Consider the following 11,347-nt stretch of genomic DNA (forward strand, 5'->3'; position numbering starts at 1 on the left):
ATTCTTTTTACCCTAATTATCATATAATCAATTATAAAAGATGATAAAAGTAACCCACTATTTATTTAAAGTTATCTCTTTTAACCCCCAACTAACTCAGTTATAAAAATTTCCCCACTAATTTCATAACAATAATTATGAATAGTCCAAAACACCCCTTAAAAAAATTTAGCGGAAGTCTGACCAAGTCGGGGTTACGCAGCTTGTGACGGTCCGTCGTATCTACGACGGTCCGTGCTGCAAGTCCGTCGTGAAGTTCAGAGAGTCGATTCCGGTACCCAGACTCCAAAAATTGAAGTGATTTGGAACGAAGACCCTATGACGGTCAGTCGTATCCATGACGGTCCGTCCTGCAGGTCCGTCCTGAAGTTCAGAGAAGTAACTCCAGTACCCCGATTCCCAGAGTTGAAGTGTTTTGGAACGAAGGCCCTCGACGGTCCGTCGTGCCTATGACGGTTCGTCCTACTTGTCGTCGAGGGTAATGAGAAGAGCAGCAGAAGAAACTAAACAAGTGTGGGACGACGGAGTCCATCACGGGCCGTCGTGACCAGGACGGTCCATCGACCCAGTCAGTTTTTAGCAAAAATAATTCTACTGTTCGAACCGGCTAAACAGGTTGTTACAACTATCATATTCGCTAGACATAGTTTCACCATTTTCCTCTTGCTCACTACTATCACAATCTGTTCCAACTTCTATAACATTGTCACTTTTATGGTAATGACTAATGTTTGGAACTAACCCAAGCTCCTCTTCAGAGTTATCTACTGCAAAAAAGTTCACTACCTTGAAATTGTCAGATAGTATATTCTGAAGAATTCTAATGCCTTCATCTCCCTCGATCACATAAAAACCACCAGATGGGGCTGTAAATAGAAGCTGTTGTACTTCACTAAAAGCTAATTTTTCTTTAAATTCTCGACATACATCAATGTAAGACAGCAAGTCAACTTCGTAAGCTCTCCAAACGTGAAACAATTTTTTATGGTATACCAATTGTGGTTTTCGAAACCATTGTCCCCCATAATTAAAAATCAGATCAACATTTTCAATCATTCTTGAATCGNAGTCTCATAACATGTGTGTTCCTGATTCAAGGTCTTGATCTTAAAACCTTGATCTCTCCCATCCTTGTAAATCGAGCATCGAAAGGGACAATCAAGAACACAACAATAAGTAACTCTACCTTTGTCGCTTTTCTTTACTCTAATATCCCTCTTATTTGCAACAGCATAGAAGTCAATAACTTGTTTAGCTTCTTTGAGATTGCTAAAGGTCATACCATACTCCAAATCCTTGTACTTGTCTAACGTTTCATTGATATCAAGTTGTTTTTGCTTTTTATAAATCTCCAGCTCTTCACTATCATATTCGCTAGACATAGTTTCACCATTTTCCTCTTCCTCACTACCATCACAATCTGTTCCAACTTCTATAACATTGTCACTTTTATGGTAATGACTAATGTTTGGAACTAACCCAAGCTCCTCTTCAGAGTTATCTACTGCAAAAAAGTTCACTACCTTGAAATTGTCAGATAGTATATTCTGAAGAATTCTAATGCCTTCATCCCCCTCGATCACATAAAAACCACCAGATGGGGCTGTAAATAGAAGATGTCGTACTTCGCTAAAAGCTAATTTTTCTTTAAATTCTCTACATACATCAATATAAGACAGCAAGTCAACTTCGTAAGCTCTCCAAACGTGAAACAATTTTTTATGGTATACCAATTGTGGTTTTCGAAACCATTGTCCCCCATAATTAAAAATCAGATCAACATTTTCAATCATTCTTGAATTGAATCAATATGCAACACAACAAAAAAAGGAGAGACCACATCAGATAATACCCAATGTAATAAAATATAATATGTATAATAAAGCATGTAATCGAAAAAAAGACATGGACCCCCACTAGCAGTAAAAAAACTCTACATTAATGAAGACAAAGACAAATAAAAGAAAAGGGACATGGACCACTACAACTAACACAATATAAAGAAAGCATAAAAAGATTCAAAATACATGATTTTTTAATAGATACTCAAATACTCTGTAATCTAAACAAAATAAAACATTACCTTAGTTGCAGGGTAATGAAATCAACTGAGTGCAAACTTGAAGTAACAAAACAACATAACTAGAAGGTGTTGTGATCTTCAACCTTAAACCTCCATCCTCGGCGACTGCTACAAAAAGAAAGGCTGAGAATTGTGTGCTAAAATGGAGTTCAAGGATATGTTAGGTTAAAACGTAAACAGGTTAGTGGTGGGTTTGACTTTTTATAACATAGATGGGTCGGGTCGTTGGGCTGGATTATGAAAATTTAGGTGGACCAATAAGATGAAGTCACTTGTCTAATTTAATGATTCATCATTTGCCATGTCAGCAGGCTGTTAAAAGAGGCAATTTTAAACCTTAACAAAACTTTAAGGGCATTTTTAAACTAAAAGGTGGAAGGAGGGCATTTTTGAACCATTTGGAATACGTTGAGGGCATTTTTAACCTTTTTCCCTAATTTTAAAGGTGAATTAAATTCAATTGTCGTCAACAGTAGAGAATATAGACCAAAATTTTCAAAAGCTTAACTTCTTAATGATAAACATAGATAAATGATTTTTGTATATAAAAATTTAAGTTGAATGATTTTATTGATATAAAATAAAGTTTAATGACTTTGTTAAATAAATATCAAATCTTGAGTGATCTTTTGAAACATTAACCCTAGTTCGAAGGTCATAAAAATAATGTTGTCCAATAATTATCTACCTTGAGCCAATGACATAATAAATCAAGGGTATAATTGGAAAGAAGCTTTTTATAGAGTTTTAAACCAAACACAAGATAAAGTGGGAACAATGAAACTTCTTAATGATAAACATAGATAAATGATTTTTGTACAAAAAAATTTAAGTTGAATGATTTTATTGATATAAAATAAAGTTTAATGACTTTGTTAAATAAATATCAAATCTTGAGTGATCTTTTCAAATATTAATGCTAGTTCGAAGGTCATAAAAATAATGTTGTCCAACAATTATCTACCTTGAGCCAATGACATAATAAATCAAGGGTATAATTGGAAAGAAGCTTTTTATAGAGTTTTAAACCAAACACAAGGTGAAGTGGGAACAATGAATCAAACGTTTGATAAAAAATAAAATATGCATTGCTAATCCCTGCACTATTAGTCCCTGCATTATTACTCTTTGTATCAAACGACCCCTATATATCTACCCTAGACTCAAAAACCCGCTCAAAATCGGTACTCAATTTCCCAAACATTGACGCTAATATATCTTCTCATATTTTATAAATTTCAAACCTTCAATTTGAACTAGTGTAAAACAATTCTTTATTTTGTTTTATCTCATTGTTCCCATCAAAGTCTTTCATTTCACAGAAATTATTTCTTATTCTTATGAAATAATTATTTCTTATTCTGTATATTTTTAGAATTGTTCCTATTCTAAATATTTGCTGCTACGTTATTTCAACCTCAAAGACTAGCAAAATTAAAATAGTAAAATTCTTAGGTCATTTCAATGAATTCAAAATTACATAATTCTTTGATCATCATAGAATAGTACTTTCACATATCATCTCATAGAAAAATGTTACTTTCTTCGTTTCAAAAAGAATGTCCATATTTCCTTTTTACTTTGTTTCAAAAAGAATCACCTTTTTCCCTTTTTGGCAACACTCCAACTTTAACTTTCCACGTGGCATGTTTAAAACCACAAGATTAAACAGCATTTTAATACATTTGACATAACTTTAATTTAGAACCACAAGATTAAAAATTCTTTCTTTTCATAAACTCCGTTTCAAGTCAAACTAGGTCATCCTTTTAAAACGAAGGGAGTATCTATAGATGTGAATCCTCAGATATAGATCTATTCAAAGAGAATATGATATGTTTTTTATTTATCATTCTCTATATTTATCTTTTCAAAAATTAATATAAACATTTTATTCATTAATTCGAGTGTTTTCTCGTATACAAGATTTCTGCCTACATAATACAAAAGCTATGCATCTTATTGAATTAGTTGTATACTGATAAAGTTGATGAAAATATAAAAGTACATCTTTTGGAGTTAGATAAAATAACATAGGAAGAACAAATTATTTAGAATATATTATGCCTCAACAAGTCCTCTAATTCAAAATCAACCATTGTTGATGACACTAATTCACTAGGCACAAGACATTTTTTTGTTGCTGTTGCCGGTGCTTCTATTTTAATTTTTAGGTTTGACATTGTTCGAAACTAAACTTCCTCATATATCTCAACTAATTATGTCATTTAAACCACAATGAAGTTGCAACTTCTCAGGAAGCACCTTTAATTTCATTAGTGCTTAAACAGTTAAACTTGTAGTGGAGTTGCAATACGAAATACCTTTTGTGGACAACTTTCACATATAGCAAATATAGAATTCATATTTGTAAATTATAGCAAAGTTTGCATAATTCTGCTCCATAGCAAACATATATATGTATAATTTACTATACATATACAATTAAAGCGTATTGTATAAAACAAATTGTATAAAACGAGAAAGAGAGAAATTATATACAATTTGAATTTGTATAAAACGAGAAAGAGAGAAAGGCAAAAGAACTGGGCAGGGGAGTATTTCTATTGTATAATTATAAATGTATAGGACGAAAATATATGTATTTGCATGTGTATTTACAATTTTCTCTCGCTTTATACAAACAGAAACGCGATTTATACATTTCGTTTCTGTTTGTATATGCGAGACTGGCTAGGGTGGCGAGCGAGATTAGGGAGAGTGTCGAGCGAGATCTGGGAGAGGGGAGAGAGGGGAACAAAAATATATGTGTTTATACAATTTCTTCTCGCTTTATACAAACACAAATGCATTTTATACATTTGTGTTTGTATAAAAAGCGAGAGAGGCGAGCGAGACTACCACCAAACGAGAGTGGCGAGCAAGATTCCACCAAAGAGAGTTGGCGAAAATATGCTATAGGATACAATTAAATCAAAGTATATTTATAGCATTTAATTTGAATTAATAGTTTGCTATTATATACAAGTTTCCCTTTGTTATATTCTCCTCCCCTTTCTCCAATAAACAAGATTATCGATTCAATTGAACCAACCATGCATGCTCCTTACCTCAAAGAATATAAGGTTATTTCAAGCATAAAACTCACATTGTAGTGAACTATCCCTCTGTTTTGAATTTCTCTTATTCTAATGTAAATTATGTGATTTTAAAATATATATATTTTTTTGATGTGACAAAAATTGATGAAGAAAGAATCAGTGTAAAGTAAAACTTTGCACCTTTTAATAGTCGTTTATAGGCATAACTAGCCTAAATTGCTTGAAATGAAAAAGTTGTATACCTTATCGTCTAAAGGTAATTTATGTCAAATTCTCATATTGCACTGAACATAGTAAAATTCATTGGCCTAGTAATTTTGATTGTGAAGTCATGATCTAAATGTTATAATAATTGTAAAAAAAAAAGGCTATGTAGCGAAGAAGTATTAGTCAAATTTTATGCTTAAATTGTTTCTAATATTTAGAAATTGAATGTTGCATATCTGCAGTTAACATTTTTTCTTCTTAGAACTCTCCAAAAGAAACGTCCTACACAATGATTAAGGAGAGAGTCTACTTTAAAAATAAATTTAATAATTTTAAAATTAATAATAACACAAATTTTGTTTAAAACTTTAACGCATAGTCTCCCCTACTAGATATTGAAATCGATTCTTACTAAACAAACATTAAGCAAATGATAACATATTTATTGTGAAACTTTAGCATATTGTCTGCCCTACTAAACTTTGAAAAAGATTCTTACAAAAAAAAAATACTTCTTGTTCCCTAGACCCTAAATATGCATTAATTTATTGTAACTTCATTAATATATTTACAATCAATTTGGTCAAAAAGTAAATATCAATGCAGGCATCATCTCACCTAATTATCCTATAACAACTTATTTCCAGATATTTGAAGAAAATTGTTTTAGTATTAAGTTTTAGAGTTCTTAAAATAAACTAATGAAAAGAATGAAGTAGAAGAAAGAGTCGCACAATATTTGGCCCTTAAAGGTCCCATTTTTTTTTATATATAAATTTAGGGGAAAGTTTTCAAAATGTCAATATTTTAATATTTAATAGGACTCATTAGCAATATTTTTAATATTTAATAGAAATGTCAAATTTTAGTTTGTTATGTATCTTATTTATGTTTTTATTATTTGTTTTTATTTAAAGAATATAATTATTTAATAACAAAAGGAAGAAAATCAAGGGAGATAATATTTCAAAAAAAGGTAAGCGTCACTTAATATTCTCATAATTACATTTTCAAATAAAATTTAAATTTTGTTCTTTTTTTTTGTCAAAGTCATCTGTGGCCCCTTAAAGTTGTCCTCATTATTTATTTAGACGCCTCAATTTAACCTTTTACCTATTGAACACTTTTACTTGTATAAATTTTTTTCTTTTAGACACATTTTAATAATCAACAAAAAATGTCAAGTGTGTGTGATGCACTTGCCATGACATGGCAAACTAATTAATTAAAAGAAGTCATGTGTCTTAAAAAAAAAGTAATTTGTCTTTTGTGCTCGAAAATAATTATAATTAAAAAAAGAAAATCCTAAAGTATGTATGTTCCTGCCTCCGCTCAGACCTGTTCCCCCTCCCCCACCCACCCACNTAATTTGGCATAAAGAAAAAGATGATTGGTGACACTGTTTTCTAATGAACAAATTAAAATTTGTAATTGATTGTTTGAAAAGCTAAAAAGAAAAAAAGATACTGACGATGATAAATTTGGCAAAAAATGAGGTGGTGTTCGATGGCTGGTAAAAAAGGAGAAAGAAATGATGATCTGAAAAAAAGGGGAAGAAGATGACCGAAAAAATAAAGGAAAAGAGCACTGTGGATATGGTGACGCATATTTAATTAAAAAACAAGGTGGCATAGAGAAGAAGAATGATTGCAGCTCGAGAAAAAATGGAATGAACTTTAATGGTGGGACACCGATGATTGCGGTGGTTAGAAGGTGGTTCCAATGGTGGTTGAGTCAAAGAAGAAGATGAAGAGATGCTAATTTTATTTTATTTAAAAAAAAATTATTTTTTTTTGTTAAATGATGCCCTTTCACGCTCTTTTCATGTGTGTACTACACACATGCTGCCATGTCAGCACAAAATGTTTAATAGGTACAAATCTCTTATGATATAAGTGTTCAAAAGGTATAAAGTTGAATTGAGGTGTCTAAATGAAATATGTGGACAAGTTTAGGAGGTTGTGTATGACTTAGGCCTTTTTTTTTCTGCAGAATTTTTACCTTTTTAAAATTATATTCATTCCACAATATATTCTATTTATATTCATATAGTTTTTTATTAGTTTGTATTCATTCCAATAGGTATGTCAAATGTATCTATATAGTTATTTGAGAAATATATTTGTATTCATATATTTTTTCCCTCTGTAGTTATTTTTTGTTCAAAAATCTTGTATGTATTCATTTCAATATGTATTTTATTTGTATTTCTATTTATTCTAGTTTTTATTTAGAATTTTGTATAATAATATATAAAATACAAAAAATTAGTATGATGAAAAAGTGAGAATGAAATATAAAATTGAAAAGAAATAATTGAATATTTGGTGTAATCATTCTTAAATAAAATACATAACTAGTTGACATACCTTTTGAATAAATATAAATTAGAAAAAAATGTCAAATTCATAAACTATGCAACATAATTTTTGAATGAATACAAATATTAACTGTATACATACGATTTTAAATACAAATTGAGAAAGGATACAAAATTCTGAATTTTTTATACATATATAGAAAGAAACTAATAGGATTTTGTTCTTCATGTAAATAATATACATATCTAGTTAGTATACATTTGGGATGGATTCAATTAGGAACAAATACAAAATTCATAACTATACAACATGAGATTTTGAATGAATATAAATATTAATAGCATACATACTAATTTGAATATTAATTGAGAAAGGATATAAAATTCTTAGAATAAATTACAAATACAAATACATAAAAATTTCATAGCATACAACACAAATCCAACAAAAGTTCATTAATAAAATCTGAAATGTCATAGTCATGTAAAATGTATTCATAAATTATTGAATATTTACAAATGTGAAAAAATATAATACATTATCAAATTTAACAAAAACTGACCCCAAAATACAATAATAAAATAACAACTGAATACAAAATACAAATTGATAAATATTGCACAATGTACATAACAAGAAATTTACAAATATATTCAGTACACATTGTTGAACAAATTGTTATTTAACTTCAACTCAACATGCAAAAATCTAAATATGTAAAAAATATTTAAATACCTCTTCATCAATAATTTGGTCTTCGCCGTCATTTTCTTGTACCCTACGAGTTATGTTTTCAATATGAATTTGCTGAAGACTTTATTCTTGTCGTCTCTCTTCCCTAATTTTAGAAGCAGATCTTAGAATATCCGCTATTTCTTGAGTAATACATAGATTAAATGATGGAAAATCATTAGAAACCGTTTTACTAAGATGAATAGTGTCTCTTAAAATCATTCTTTGAAGAGTGTTTTATAGTTCTAAACGAGAAGAGTTCTACTTTCACCAATGATTTAAATAACACTAAAAAAATCAGAAAAAAATCTAAAAGAAAAAGAAGATAACGATGAAAATACCTTAATTAGAGGAATTTGTGTGAATCCAAATTTTGAAGATAAAAAAACATTTCGGTAGAAGATAATAAAAAAATTGGAATTGAAGAGAAGAAGGATTTGAAGGTTGAATAGCAATATGAACATGAAAATATGGAGAGAGAGAATTTTATTTTTTTTACTTATGGGATAAATATGGAAGAGAGAGATATGGGGAAAATTTGCAGATTTTGATTTTTTTAAAATTAAAATAATTTGGGAAAAGTGAACTATGGATATACATAGAAATGTAAATGAATTATTTTTAGGAAATAAAATAGGGGTTTAATTAGGATACATATTCTTTTTCAAAATAATGACATTTTTGACATTTTAACTAATATTTTTAAAGTAGTGAATTTTTTACTAATTAAGTTATTGATCTTGACTAGTTCGCTAATTTTTCCTAAATTTAATTAATATAAATTAAATAAATATTTCATTATCATCCCTATTACTATTTTATCATCATGCTTTTAGACAATTGAAAAAAAAATATATTAATCAATAGTAAATTACATGAAGCTCAGTAATTAGCGTGAATTGATTTTTTGATAGATTTAATAGTATATATACTATCTTGTTTTAGTTATTGAAAATATCCCTGTCACGATTCGATTTCTAAAATCATGATGACACCTACTACACCCCATGTCCCCACCGATAGGTAAGCCTAACCCTTAGCCCGGATTCATAAGCAACGGACTACCGATCAAAAGTTAACAACAAGAAGCATAAAGCTTATAATGAAGCGAAGAAAGGGTAATAAATAGAAATGCAACGCAAGAAACCATCCCAAGACTTGACAACCGTCAGTAATCGAGCATCTAATCCAAAATAAGAGTACATGACTTTTACATATACAAGATAAGTATATGTTGTCTCTGAATACAATACAAAGACTAAGCCTCGCAAAAATAGACTAAAAGGGACAACTCCGAACTCCAAGAGCTCACACAAGCCTCCGAAGCTCCAAGCTGCTCTGCGCGACTCCAAATCAACAGTGCTAACTCAAACTATGATTGTAGGGAGCAAAATTGCAGTATAAGTACCAACAATAAGGAACAAAACACAAGTAACAAGACAGAAGATCATAGATACTAAAGTAGAGAACAATAAGGAACATAAACATGACACAAGGGGTAAGAAGTCAAGTCAAGAATGTACCTGCAACATTCGAAAGAAACTGAGATACCAAGTCAACTACATAGAGTTATGATGCCTACAACACAATTCTAAAGTCAAAGCCTATTAGCTAAAAAGGAAACAATGATACATAACAAAATATAGTTAAACAATAATCTAACCGGACCTATAAGCCTGAAAAGTAAACACAACAAACATAACGCAACCGCCCCCATAAGATTATAAGGTGCAATCAACAAACAAGTATACTGGTGATATAAAATGCATATGAATTCATGGTGGGAAACAAAACCATCACTGACCATCCAAAACTATAACCATAGTACTCCAATCAACTCCCAGCCCAACTAGCAAGAGGGACAAATCAATCTAGGCCGCTCAACCAGTGAGTTCACTCCTAGGGGTGTAAGCCGCCCAGCTAGCATGAGTGATACGGGGGCGTTTTGACATTGAATAGGATCTCATGAAAATTAGAGTTACCCATGCATCAAGATAGTAAACTCCCATACCATCAAGCAAGAGTAACATGGGGGCGTAAGTAAGACCAAAAGCATGCAAGAAAGGACATTGACACGCCGGGTGATCAAATGAAAACTAAGCGATTCCATATGCCTTTAATATCTCAAGTAGGAAAACAACACATTCCTGAAGCCTTGTAATCTCAAAAACTAAAAACCAAGTGATCTAGATAGTAAGTCCCGTTAAAACCAATTTAGCATAGAGCCGAGTAAATCAATAAAGGGAGAGTGAACTCAAGGGACGACGCCCTACCCCAATAACACTGCTCTAGTCCATAATTGAGCACAAATAGAACTAAACTATGGCTACTATGAGCCACCAAGGTCTCAAGCACCAAGACAAGAAAAAAACCCGAAACAAGGTTTACTGAGAGAAATTTCACAACAACAAGGGAGATAATACATAATCTACGACATCTAAGGTCCAAACCTGTCACGACCCAAAACGAGCCGCGAGTGGCACCCACACTTATCCTCCTATGTGAGCGAACCAACAAATCTGAACCCCAACGTTTGCCAGTATATAAATTTTGAATAACAAAATATAATGCGGAATACCAAAACTCATTAATATAACCAATTAAATAAACTTCTAAAATATATTACTTATCATCCCCAAAATCTGGAGGTCACCACATCAAGAACATCTATCCTCAAATTACTAAGTCTAAGAGTATTTAAGAAACTAAAATAAGTAAAACGATAGTCCATGTCCGAGCTTCAAGGACATCAAGACGTGAATGAAAGAATCCAGTCCGAGCTAGGAACAATAGCTCACCCTGAAATCTGACGTGCTGAAGACTGGCTAGAGTTGCGGACGAGACGAAGTCACTGGTGCACTTGCTGCACTCCACAAACCAACAAGAAGAACATAAAAGTAGGGGTCAGTACAAGTACTGAGTAGGTATCATCGGCCAACTCA

At 31.2% G+C, this 11,347-nt stretch overlaps 1 protein-coding gene across 1 annotated transcript; it reads right to left on the minus strand.

The window, feature by feature from the left end:
- Positions 1–1,052: 1,052 nt before the first annotated feature.
- LOC114074216 lies at positions 1,053–1,827 on the minus strand. Its single transcript, XM_027912103.1, has one exon. The coding sequence runs from the start codon at positions 1,791–1,793 to the stop codon at positions 1,053–1,055; it is 741 nt and encodes a 246-aa protein (XP_027767904.1). The 5' UTR covers positions 1,794–1,827.
- Positions 1,828–11,347: the final 9,520 nt, after the last annotated feature.

Source organism: Solanum pennellii, chromosome 10 (genome assembly GCF_001406875.1).
Source record: "Solanum pennellii chromosome 10, SPENNV200".
Taxonomy (NCBI): domain Eukaryota; kingdom Viridiplantae; phylum Streptophyta; class Magnoliopsida; order Solanales; family Solanaceae; genus Solanum; species Solanum pennellii.